Here is a 13,713-nt window from a genome sequence, read left to right as displayed (position 1 = left end):
AAATTATATATGAACAAATCCCTCTGTAAAAACATTCAGAATATAGACAGGAATAAAAATGTAAAGTTTGGTGTGTGTAAGTGCTACTGAAGTGGAGATTTATGGCTCAGTGTAGGAGAAAAAACTCATTTTGAGAAAACGGCCTTTAAAAATATGTATTGTAATTGAAATCTATTGACACAAATAGATAAAAGTGCTATAAAAGAAACACTTAACAGTGTATTTTGGATGTTTTCTTTCCACTAGTCTGAAAAAAGACTTTATGAAAAACCAAAAAGCCCAAAATCTCAAACTTGACAGGTGCATGAAAAAAACAGTGTTTTTGCCTGCAGTGTCTCCCCTTAAAAAAAATCCAAAAAACAATGTTTAATTTTTATTAAAAATACATGTGATATATATATATATATATAACATTGCAAGGGGATGATGAAAAATGACAAATAAATAAATTATTTTTACACATCAGGGACACAAATTGCACCTGTTTCGTGTGTAGCCGGGTAAGGTATAGCCCAGGTATGATTGGCTGATGTCATGCCAGCCTGTGAACCTATCAGTGTCCCTACTCCTTTGTGATTGGTTAACATGGTTTAAATCCTATGAACCTATCAGTGTTGGCATTGATAATATAAAAAGGGATATATATATATATATATAACATTGCAAGGGGATGATGAAAAATGACAAATAAATAAATTATTTTTACACATCAGGGACACAAATTGCACCTGTTTCGTGTGTAGCCGGGTAAGGTATAGCCCAGGTATGATTGGCTGATGTCATGCCAGCCTGTGAACCTATCAGTGTCCCTACTCCTTTGTGATTGGTTAACATGGTTTAAATCCTATGAACCTATCAGTGTTGGCATTGATAATATAAAAAGGGAAGGATTTGATTACTCAGGATGCATCATCCTTGGTACTAGATCTTTGTGGAAGTATGTCATTATGAACAAGGGATAGGGCTTGGTGCATCCTCCTGTTGTTGTGTTTTAGCAGTTAAGCTTTTTTCAGGTTAGTCTCCTAGTTATAAAAAGGATTGTTTTGTTTATATAAGGAGAGGCATTATTTGTTGTCGTCTTTTGGTCCTCAGCATGCTAGTGGCCGTGGTGCATTTTGCTACATGGTAAATCTCTCTCGGTATGTATGATGGGAGCTTGTCATGTGTAATATTGTAGATGATCTTTGTTTTTTTTTTTATTCCGCAGGTGTAACTGCACATCCAGGGGTTTCCAATAACTTTGTTGGAGACTAGTGTACATCAGTGATGTGACTGCAGTGCTGCTTTGTTTTTAGTGTTTGTTGGGTGACTGTTTTAACTTTGTCTGTCTTGGTCTTATTTTGGTTAACTTGGTTTGTATGCGTTTTCTTTTATTCATCCATGAGCAGCCATTCATTAACGTGTGAGTTAGCAGGGAGACGAGTAAGATTTGGCCTTGGTCTGCCATTTTGTTCCTCCACTTGGTGCAGACGACTGATCCCCTTTTCTTTTTTTTTTTTTCTCTCTTTGTACAAGTAGTTGTCGAATCTGTGTATGTGGACTCCTTTTGGAGTAGATTGTTCTGTTGTGGTATGAAAGTGAGTTTTGTATGTTTGAACGTGTCTTGAAGTTTGTACCAGTTAACCATGTTGTCATTTAGGAGTAGATAATTTTTATTTTTTTTATAAAAGCGGGGGTTGCAGTCTTTTAGCGTGTCCACATGGAGTGCGGTGCTTAACAATTGCATTGCTTTCACAACTGTGTGAGGTGAAAATCCAAAAGGACCCCCTTGGCCATTTCTCTCCTACTGGTCATTTCTGTAACTGGTAGATTTGTGTATCTGATTGGATTAAGATTGTGTATATTAAAAAAAAAAAGTGTTAAACTAATGTTTCATTTGTGTATAAATAAATGGCTTAAAGGGGTCATATGATGCAATTTCCAGTTTTCCTTTCTCTTTGGAGTTTTTGAACATTAAAGCATGTCAACATATTCTGTTACACCAAATACACAAAATAATGATCTTTAAAATAGCGTCATGACCCCTTTAATTTTTATACTTTGTCTATGTCTCCATGCTCACCCTGCCTTTGGCAACGAACCTGTGTGCCCTTGTATAGGGTTATGTTCCGGGTGGCGTAGTCGATTTGTATGATTTGTTAGTTTTTGGCAATTTCCCCTACCTGACCACTTATTGCCACATATCTGTCTATCTAGGCTACTTTCTATTTTCTTATTGCAACTTAATAAAACCGTTAATTGTTAGTGCAGAAGAGTATTCCTTTCCTAAATTCTTTTTTTTAGGTTTAGGACCAAGGGGGGTTTGTACGGTTGCGGTTAGATGTGTCGTTTCACACGATTCAGGTCTAATTGTAAACCATGTGCGATTCTCTGGGTCTGACAGTGGTCCTCTGTAGTCACATGACCCTGACGAGAACGTATTAGTCATATGAATACCACGTGTGGACAACTGTCCCACCCACCATTTGATTGTAAATAAAAGGGCAGCTAAAACCTTGACTTTGAGCAATCTTGCTAACTTAATTATGGTTAAACCGACTTAATTGTGGTTAAATGTTCACATGGTTTGTGTAGCGTAAAGTGGGAAATTAGCTTGCTTAGGTTGGTGTATAGAAGGAAAGGGATGTTGGCTGTGCGATTTTATGTGCAAGACCCCAGAAACTCCTTGAATCAGTGAGAGGAAAAGTAAATATGACCAAACAGATTTCAAATATAATAGATACCTCACCAAAATAATTTAAGCATTTTACGAGAAAGAAATAGAATTGCTTAATCAGCATAAAAACATTTAAACAAGTTATATTTTAAGTAATTAAACTGTAAATGACCCACATTTATCAAATACAAGACATGAAAGCTGTGATAGTAATCTTTATTTAAAGGGGTCATATGATGCTGCTAAGAAGAACATTATTTTGTGTATTTGGTGTAATGAAATGTGTTTATGCGGTTTAAAGTAAAAAAAACACATTATTTTCCACATACTGTACATTATTGTTTCTCCTCTATGCCCCGCCTTCTGAAACGCGTCGATTTTTACAAAACTCATCGGTCTGAAAAAGCGAGGTGAGCTGTGATTGGCCAGCTATCCAATGCATTGTGATTGGCCGAATACCTCAAGCATGAGACGGAAATGTTACGCCCCTCACCATACTGTGATGATGCCGTGTCCGGCCGGAGCAACGACACAAAAACATGAAAACCCATTACAATTTAGTTTTTGCAACTTTACATATCTTCTTTATGCACCAAGAGCTTGTAACACTCAAAAGAGAAAGGAAAAATTGAAATCGCATCATATGACCCCTTTAAGGCATTGTTTACTGATGTCGTAGCTCGAGTTTGGAATGAAGGGGACGTGACTCTGTGGTCCAATCAGAGAACAGAATGGGTGTGGTCGGGTGACGTGAGGTAAAACCCACCCGTTTTCAACATACTGCGCACGAATAAACGCGTCTGAAGCAGTGTGTTCTTCATTACAGTAGTGCGTACAGTTATACGGTGTCAATTGGTCCCATTAAATCTGCGTTTAAAATATCTGATAGTTATAAAGCTGCATAGAGAGTCTGTGACTTAATTTATTGCCTGCAAATTTTGATTATTTACGTTTATACCAGTAACCAACAGCAAAGATGAAGACTAAATTCATCAATGGCGTCTCTTCCTCGCCTTCAATGTCTCTGGGTTTATTGGTAAATGAGAATGTCCTCGAAGTCCAGCCAGACATTGGGAACGACTGCAAAGACATTATTCGACCGGATGAGCCCGACCACCAGACGAAGCATAAGGCGTATCTATGGTGTAAAGAATTCCTTCACGGAGCCTGGAAGTCCATAGATGAGGATGATTTCCAAATCTCCATTATCAGGTATTCTGGTTTGCTACGTGACTAGGAATGTAAATAACTGAGACAGAACTGTTTATTACTTGTGTCAGAGATGCCACCTTAAAAGAAACGTTATTCGGAAATAGGCGACACGATAATTGAAAACGCGTAATGGTGTTTCCTTTCTTAAGATGATTTAGTACTGTAAATTTGCTTTCATCGGTCATGAGATGATAAAGGATTGCTCTGTATTACAGTAATTTGTATAACCATGGCTGTGTCTCAAAACCGAGTGAGCTGCCTACATAGAACGCATTTTCAGGCATTACATGAGTAATATAAATAGAGTATAAATTAAAATGCAAGACACTGTGTCTCAAAGCCTCGTTATCTGCCTAACACAGCATTGTGGAAAATAGAATACAAAAGTGGTGTCTCAAAATGTAGTGAGCTGCCTAATGAAACAGCATTTTGTGTGTCATAGATGTCTGCAGCATTTTTAGGCGTCAATTTTGGTGCAAGAATGATGCTCAAATGTTGGCAGCATTTTTCTTAGTGGTGTTGTCTGTCTGGATGTAAATAATTATATATCCTGATTCATTGTAAGAATGCAGTTATTCTCTTTTCTAACATATATATTTTGCTTCTAGGGGAGGTCTCAGCAACAAACTGTTCCTCTGTGCTTTGCCAGAGAAGCAACCAAGCATTGGAGATGAACCACGAAATGTGCTCCTTCGTCTGTATGGAGAAATTCTGCAGGTGTTTTGCTAGTTTTTTTTACTGTTTTTTTTTTACTTGGTGAAATATATGAATTAAGTGCCATATTGCATAGTAAGGTCTAATAAGATGCAAACCAGTAGGCCTATGTATTAGCATTCTTGATTTATAATTTTAGTATTTAAAAAAAAAAAGATAAACTTGAATGCTTAGTAAGATCCGCACTTGTGCCTTAAACATTTCAAACCTATATTTTCAAACCCAGTAAGCTGGGAAGGATACGTACATGCCTACAAATGCATACATACAGCACAAGATTGCCAAATGTTAAACCTTGCCATTTAGTCTGAAACTAGGTACTGTGTATCTGGGATAGCTTGGATGGCAGTAATTTCAGTTTAAACAGTTAAAACAATTAGGCAGTTCATTAATTTATGCATTAAACTAACCAAAAATAACTTGTAATTATGATTTTACAGAAGTAGTGATTGTTGTGAGATATTCATACCCAAAATTCATTCGGCAGATGGCAACCCCTGGATCAGAAATCTCAGTTAAGAATGGGTATTAAATCGCTCCCCAAACAGAGATTTTGTATTTGTGTGTGTACCCTCTAAATTTAAAGAGACAGTTTTTATTGGGTGATGTACCTCCATGGCTGTACTTGCGTGTCTTCTTTGCCGTAGGCTTGCCAAAGGAGCGTGCCTTGAGCACTCTTGTTTCCAGGTGATCCCAGCATACCACTCACGGTACAGTATGTGATCCCTGAAGCAACAGCATTGCCTTCAAGTTCATGCACATCTCAGTCTTTAAAATCTTTGAGAACTACGCTCACGATGTGCCCTGTCTAAAGTATTTTCTGCCTCTGTCTGCTTTTTTCCAACTCTTTATTACTCCGTTGAAACATATTTAGGTGCTGGTTACATTGTTACATTAACAAAGGAGTTGTGGCAGTGAATTATAAGGGATTTTGGTAGCATTCCACTTTTTTAATAGAGTAACACGTATTCAACACATATTCACTATTATGTATGAGTGTTCCCTCAATAAACTCCTAATTTGCTATTTATTGATAGTAAGTAAGGTAGCTGTTGTAGGAGTTATGTTTAGGTGTTGGGTAGGGTTAAGAGATCTAGATTATGGTCATGCATTAATATGTGCTTTATAAGTACTAATAAACTGCAAATACGATAGTAATCTAAAGTGCTACCTTTGATAGTTCATTAATTATGTTATTGCAGTAGCATTATGATAATAGCAACATTACTTGCAAAAGGGTGTGCCTTATGGTTATTGTTCATGTAATGACATAATTTTTAGCAAATGAAAAAAAAATTTCATTATTTTTTAATCTTTAAAAATACTTTAATATATTTCAGGTAATATTTAATATATATACAAAATGTATTGGCTATATGACAGTTTAGATATAAACACATGTGAATGAACCCATTATTAAGAAGTGACTAAATGTTCCCTTTAGGCTTTGGCTTTTGATTTTTGTAATGATGAGTTGCTTTTAATCTCTGGATGTTTTTCAATCAATTATTTAGAGACACAGCAGTCACGAAGCTCATGATGTCATACCTGATGAGGTGTCAGTAGGTCCACAGTCCAGTCGTCTGAAGTCTGGTGTTTAAGCGTGGAAAAGCATTAGTTGAAGCCATATTACAAATTCCAGAGTGTGTGGACTTTGCTACACAGTGATTCACAAATGAATCTTAGAGTTCATTAAGGCATTGTACATGAGTTCATTTTAAAACTGTGCAGCAATAGTAATCTGTGTTGACCGCTATTTAACTAGACACACTTTATTGCTGTCACTAGCATTCACATTGCTCGTGTGAGATTTACATAGTGTTTATTACCATAGACACCAAACCCTTTAGATCTTTTCATTCTAATGGAGAATAGCATTGTGTACTCAATATTTGTGCTAGGTCTCAATGGAACATGGTTTTGATAATTGCTGTTATAAAAGATTTGATTGTTTGATTTTTCCCCCCCATCTGTGGTCATGAAACAAGATTTTGGCTTAGCATCCAGTAGAGTCAAGCCTTTTGTTAAACAGGCCACACATTTCTAACTTTCAGCCCTCTTTAACACTGTTCTTTTTTTTTTAATCACAAAGTTAATTCATTTGTTTAATGCACTTTCTTACTGTGCTGCCAAAGACACAGTCTCAATGGTTTATAGTGGGTTCTGGAAAATAGCTCTGTCACGTAAGGTTGCTACATTATGGAGAGGGTCAAATGTCACATAGACAACAACTTTGTTCTTATGGATAGTCTTTTGCTTTTTCTCTTATTGCTAGATGTCCTGTAATAAAGGGGATTCCAGACAATCAAACACAGAAAATCACTTTCAAGTAAGTAACATTAGCAAAGGTCTGTTTTTCTATTGTTTTTATGTGGGCAGAATGTGACTTTATAGGCTTGTGTCTCTATAAAAGGTTTTTGTCTTTATTCCACCTCATCTGACATGTTTTATAGCAAATATAAGGCCATCAAGAGGACAAATTCCTAAAAGCATTATAGCTAGTTAAACTGCTGTTATTGTATTTTTACCTCATATCCCATCATCCACCGAGGCCAAAGGACATGCTATTTGGGTCATCAGATATGTTTTGTTTGGACCTGTCTCAGTTGTGATTTCAAACTTTTAGGTCAAAATTTTCCATGAGCTCTCGGGTTTATTATTGTTACATTCTCGTATTTTAGTAGTGTTTTGGGGAAATTTGGTCACTTGGAACCCCTCTTATTAATGCATCACAAAATAATTTTGTTCAGTATTTTTGTCTTGTTTTTAGTAAATATATAAAATAATTCTTATATGCATAATTGTATAAGATAATAAGACTTGTGTTCAGTAAATGCATCTTCAACTGAGTTTATTTTTCTTAGCTCGACTTCACCATTTTTTTAGATTAATGCTTAAAACTGTAAAAAAAAATTCTAATGGGGTAAGAAAAATAAACCAAATATAAATATTGTATAAAGATCTTTAAAAAAAGACATGCAAATTAATTTTAACGTTTTAAAAGTTATAAAGTATATAAAAAATTATATTTAAAAAATATTATTATTCTCTGAAACCAATTCTTTTGAAACCAATATTATACAATTTTGCTTCTCCAGTAATATTGTCTTGGTTTAACAATATTTAAATATTTTTACTCAAAACGAGACAAAAACTATTCATTATATAGTTAATATATTACTAATTATTTATATGAAAATGATTGTGTATAAGGTTCATATTCATAGCTACAAAGCGAGAGCACCCAGAACTGATAAGACGCATTCCCTGACACACGTTAAATTTTTCCGATTGGCGTTATTTCCCTGAGAGTCATAGCAGTGCATCCTATTAGAAGCTTATCCCAGCATTAACCTCACTGTCTCGGTTCAGCATCAGCTGTCTGGCCTCTTCAAACTTTGCTTCTATCTGTTTTGCATGTGTAGTTTTGTGTGCATTTATTCCACAGACTAACACACAGGGCCAGTGGTGGTAATGTTGAGATGGACTTCCCCTTCATTATTTTTTAATCTTTAAAAATACTTTAATATATTTCAGGTAATATTTAATATATATACAAAATGTATTGGCTATATTATATGACAGTTTAGATATAAACACATGTGAATGAACCCATTATTAAGAAGTGACTAAATGTTCCCTTTAGGCTTTGGCTTTTGATTTTTGTAATGATGAGTTGCTTTTAATCTCTGGATGTTTTTCAATCAATTATTTAGAGACACAGCAGTCACGAAGCTCATGATGTCATACCTGATGAGGTGTCAGTAGGTCCACAGTCCAGTCGTCTGAAGTCTGGTGTTTAAGCGTGGAAAAGCATTAGTTGAAGCCATATTACAAATTCCAGAGTGTGTGGACTTTGCTACACAGTGATTCACAAATGAATCTTAGAGTTCATTAAGGCATTGTACATGAGTTCATTTTAAAACTGTGCAGCAATAGTAATCTGTGTTGACCGCTATTTAACTAGACACACTTTATTGCTGTCACTAGCATTCACATTGCTCGTGTGAGATTTACATAGTGTTTATTACCATAGACACCAAACCCTTTAGATCTTTTCATTCTAATGGAGAATAGCATTGTGTACTCAATATTTGTGCTAGGTCTCAATGGAACATGGTTTTGATAATTGCTGTTATAAAAGATTTGATTGTTTGATTTTTCCCCCCCATCTGTGGTCATGAAACAAGATTTTGGCTTAGCATCCAGTAGAGTCAAGCCTTTTGTTAAACAGGCCACACATTTCTAACTTTCAGCCCTCTTTAACACTGTTCTTTTTTTTTTAATCACAAAGTTAATTCATTTGTTTAATGCACTTTCTTACTGTGCTGCCAAAGACACAGTCTCAATGGTTTATAGTGGGTTCTGGAAAATAGCTCTGTCACGTAAGGTTGCTACATTATGGAGAGGGTCAAATGTCACATAGACAACAACTTTGTTCTTATGGATAGTCTTTTGCTTTTTCTCTTATTGCTAGATGTCCTGTAATAAAGGGGATTCCAGACAATCAAACACAGAAAATCACTTTCAAGTAAGTAACATTAGCAAAGGTCTGTTTTTCTATTGTTTTTATGTGGGCAGAATGTGACTTTATAGGCTTGTGTCTCTATAAAAGGTTTTTGTCTTTATTCCACCTCATCTGACATGTTTTATAGCAAATATAAGGCCATCAAGAGGACAAATTCCTAAAAGCATTATAGCTAGTTAAACTGCTGTTATTGTATTTTTACCTCATATCCCATCATCCACCGAGGCCAAAGGACATGCTATTTGGGTCATCAGATATGTTTTGTTTGGACCTGTCTCAGTTGTGATTTCAAACTTTTAGGTCAAAATTTTCCATGAGCTCTCGGGTTTATTATTGTTACATTCTCGTATTTTAGTAGTGTTTTGGGGAAATTTGGTCACTTGGAACCCCTCTTATTAATGCATCACAAAATAATTTTGTTCAGTATTTTTGTCTTGTTTTTAGTAAATATATAAAATAATTCTTATATGCATAATTGTATAAGATAATAAGACTTGTGTTCAGTAAATGCATCTTCAACTGAGTTTATTTTTCTTAGCTCGACTTCACCATTTTTTTAGATTAATGCTTAAAACTGTAAAAAAAAATTCTAATGGGGTAAGAAAAATAAACCAAATATAAATATTGTATAAAGATCTTTAAAAAAAGACATGCAAATTAATTTTAACGTTTTAAAAGTTATAAAGTATATAAAAAATTATATTTAAAAAATATTATTATTCTCTGAAACCAATTCTTTTGAAACCAATATTATACAATTTTGCTTCTCCAGTAATATTGTCTTGGTTTAACAATATTTAAATATTTTTACTCAAAACGAGACAAAAACTATTCATTATATAGTTAATATATTACTAATTATTTATATGAAAATGATTGTGTATAAGGTTCATATTCATAGCTACAAAGCGAGAGCACCCAGAACTGATAAGACGCATTCCCTGACACACGTTAAATTTTTCCGATTGGCGTTATTTCCCTGAGAGTCATAGCAGTGCATCCTATTAGAAGCTTATCCCAGCATTAACCTCACTGTCTCGGTTCAGCATCAGCTGTCTGGCCTCTTCAAACTTTGCTTCTATCTGTTTTGCATGTGTAGTTTTGTGTGCATTTATTCCACAGACTAACACACAGGGCCAGTGGTGGTAATGTTGAGATGGACTTCCCCTCCTCGCTGGACATTGATAACACCTGCATGTAGATACTGCCCTTGTGCTGCTGTGAACTGATCTGCTTCAGTAATCCTGTGATTATGCCTTGTGTATTAACTGGCACTGGAAAAACCCAAGCAGCTGCTGCTCTGCAGTCACATGGCCATTGCTTAGTCAGATAACAGGGTAGGGAGGGAGAGAGAGAGAGAGACTGTGTTTGAAACCTGAAAAATGCTGGCTTTGCAGGAGGTAGGAAGTCAATCATTTTTTGAAGGCAGCAGCACTGATGTATCCTATGTACACTGTTTAGGTGTGTGGTGAAAAGAATAAAAGTGGCATCTAATGGAATGATTGAAAATGTAATAAATTCAAATAAATAAAATTTCCCCTATTTCCAAGAAATAAGCCTTGTAGTTATTTAAATATTTGGTTTGAAGCTCTTTTGAATTTGTTCTAGGTCAAAGGTGCCCATTCCTGTTTCTGAAGATCTACATTCCTGCAGAGTTCAGTGCCAAGCCTGATCAAACACACCTTTCTGTAATTATCAAGTGTTCCTGAAGATTTTAATTATTGTTGGTTCAGGTGCGTGTGACTAGGGTTGGAGCTCTACTTTGCAGGAAGGTAGATCTCCAGGAATAGGATTGGGCACCTTTGTTTATAAGTCATTAGACACTACCACAGGTGTAATCAGACACACCTGCTTGTAATTGTCATGTAATCCTAAAGACCTTCATTAATCAGGTATGTTTGTTGGAACTATGTTCTGCAGAACAGTGGCCCTTAGAGCCAAAGTCACAGTAAATTGTAGTTTCTAGGAAACCTGTCCGAAACCAGTTTCCGTAGGCATTTTTTCGTAGAAGAGTGCTGTCTGTTAAATCATTTGACTCACTGTGCAGCAGACCAAACAAGTACCAGACATTTCAGAACAAATTTAAATGAAGAGCACGAGTTGTCGTATAGTATGTGTGAACTATTTTGAATGAAGAATTAGAAAACTTGCTGATTCTGCCAATATATTCCTACTTCCAAAGCAAGCCAACGATGGTGTTTCCGAAGTATCCTTTGAGGAAGTCTAATTTCCTTCCAGGTTTTCCCGTCAGAATTATCCTCCAATGGAAAGGCCATAGTGTCCTGTTGAATTTCTGAGAGAACCGGATGTTTATTTTTAACACTGCAGGTCAGCTGATATTCCCTCAGCAGGTTTGTTGCGTGCCATTCTTGCATAATGTCAAACACTGAGATGAAATGAGCTCAGTGCTTTTACCTGACTTATTAAATTGAGCTGTAGTGAGAAAAAAGACTCAAAGCCAATGCATTATTTGACTTGAATGGTAGGTTAAACGGAGTTTCAATGTGTGCTGTCCCTGCACACAGTATAGAATCTATGCCATGATGATTGTCTTAATTGAGATGAGTATCTGAAGAGATTTTCCTTTGGGGTATCATCTAAGCAAGAGCATGTGGTGATTTAATGTCTTTATTATTCACATTGAAGTGTTTGGTCATCTTGATTATTAGTACTTAGCAAAATATTTTCTGTTGTTTTATAGGACACTAAATACAGGAACTACTTGTGCAATTCTGCCTTTAACTGCACCTGGGAAACTTGTACCTCTGAGTCAGACATTTGTTATTAGGACGTCACGCATTCATGTTGGAAATGGAACATGGAAGTATACGCAGAACAAAAGAAATATACCAAATAAAAACTCTAATTGTGATAATTAACCAAACAACTATGTCTGAATTTAAAAAAATGAAAAATATTAATTGATTTCTTATTTATGCATGGTATCACTTCTAAATGTGAAGTAAACTGAAAAGTTAAGTGCTACACGATTTGCTACAGACTTGCTGTCCACTCACTGGTCGCTATATATAGATTATACATAGATTATTCAAACATTATCTATATAACAGATCAGTGTATCCACCATGTTTCAAATAGCTTCTAGTTTCCCACTTGTAAATAGGACATTGATTGGTCATTCCTGTGCTCCGAACTCATAATTACAATATTTACTGTGATCTTAAAGGGAAAGTTGACACAAAATTAAAAGAAATTAAAGCCATAATTTGTTTACCCTCATTTTTCTCCAAACCTGTTTTTAAAAAAAAATTAGATTAATGCAGTTAATTTATTGAAAAGATCTAAGACAAGAAATTGAAACATTTGAGTCTGATCTTTTCAATGAATCGACTGATCCAGACTCTTTTTTTTTTCAGCACAGTTCTCATTCACTTTCATTAAATTGAAAAGAGTTGCTAGGATACTCACCAGGGAATAAAGAAAGTCATATAAGTTTATAATTGTAGTTTTTGGCATTTTTCTGTTTGACTTTCTGTTACCATATTGGTGTGCCAGTTTGTGGTCAAAACTTTTGCGTAACATTGTCATGAGACATCAGTGGTTCAAGTTAATGTTACAGGAATTCTGTAACATTTGAATCATTCATGTTTGCAGTTTCAAACATTTGCCCTACCAGGTTTGGATTCCTAAGGCATTAGTTCAAAGTACAGCACTCAATGACTGATAACTGGTAAATATATAATCTCTTGGCAATCTGTTTTTAGATGATCTCTAATTGGAGGGAACAAGTAAAAGCAGAACTGTAGAGTGTTTTGAAAAATTGAGATACCTTGTATTTCCCCCACACAGGAAGGGAGCTCTTTCGGTTCTGTGTATTAACACTTGGCACAGCCTTGTCCAAAAACAGGCTTAATGTCATTGCTAGTTAAGCAGCCACAATTAATGACTGGGATGTTTGGCAAGTTCTGCCTCGCTCAGCACAATTGCCTCACTTGTTTTTCTCATTTAACTCACTTTGCTCCAGCACTGCCATTGATTTTGCTTCTGCCCATCACCACTGTTACAAAATGACTGGCTCTCAGATAGAATTGGTTTCAGTGCAGAATTTATTGTCCTTTATAGCATCACAGTTTTGAATTAAGTTCTTTAAAGGGGTCATATGATGCAATTTCAAATTTTCCTTTCTCTTTGGAGTGTTACAAGCTGTTCGTGCATAAATAAGATCCCTAAAGTTGCAAAGACTAAAGTCTCAAACCCAAAGAGATATTAAATATAAGCGATATATACAAAGAAAGAAGGCGTAACTTTTATTATCGCGGTAGTATTGTTTTGCCGCTGCCACCATGTCGTGAAGGCGCTGTGTGTTTCGTTGTGAAAGCGAAACTACTTTGTTTGGCCTTCCAAAAGAGGACGATATCCGCTTCGTCATGCCTAGAGCTGATCCGTGCTGGTCGCTGAGGAAATACATCAACTTTGCGCTGTGGATCGCCGGATCGGCTTTCACCGTGGACGAAGCGGAGTCCAGCCCGGAGTCGTCACATGTGGTTGCCGCAGGCATCACAATATGGTAAGGGACGTAACATTTCCGTCACACGCTCGAGGTATTCGGCCAATCACAACGCACTGGATAGCTGGCCAATCA

The 13,713-nt window shown here is 35.9% G+C and overlaps 1 protein-coding gene across 2 annotated transcripts in view; it reads left to right on the top strand.

Annotated features, from left to right (window-relative positions):
- The first annotated feature begins 3,433 nt into the window (after window positions 1-3,433).
- Window positions 3,434-13,713, top strand: part of LOC107738676 (choline kinase alpha-like) — an 18,154-nt gene continuing 7,874 nt past the window's right edge. Inside the window, exons 1-3 of one of the 2 annotated variants that reach the window (XM_016550462.1) lie at window positions 3,434-3,868; window positions 4,477-4,585; window positions 6,858-6,911. In XM_016550462.1, coding sequence (XP_016405948.1) covers window positions 3,633-3,868; window positions 4,477-4,585; window positions 6,858-6,911 — 399 coding nt within the window. In that variant the 5' untranslated portion in view covers window positions 3,434-3,632. The remainder of the gene's footprint in view (window positions 3,869-4,476; window positions 4,586-6,857; window positions 6,912-13,713) is intronic. The other variant, XM_016550463.1, reaches the window with a different exon arrangement.

Source organism: Sinocyclocheilus rhinocerous, unplaced genomic scaffold (assembly GCF_001515625.1).
Source record: "Sinocyclocheilus rhinocerous isolate Xijiao unplaced genomic scaffold, SAMN03320098_v1.1 scaffold1938, whole genome shotgun sequence".
NCBI classification, from domain to species: Eukaryota; Metazoa; Chordata; class Actinopteri; order Cypriniformes; family Cyprinidae; genus Sinocyclocheilus; species Sinocyclocheilus rhinocerous.
Note: the sequence above shows the minus strand (reverse complement) of the source record. Positions and strands in the feature narration are given on the sequence as shown.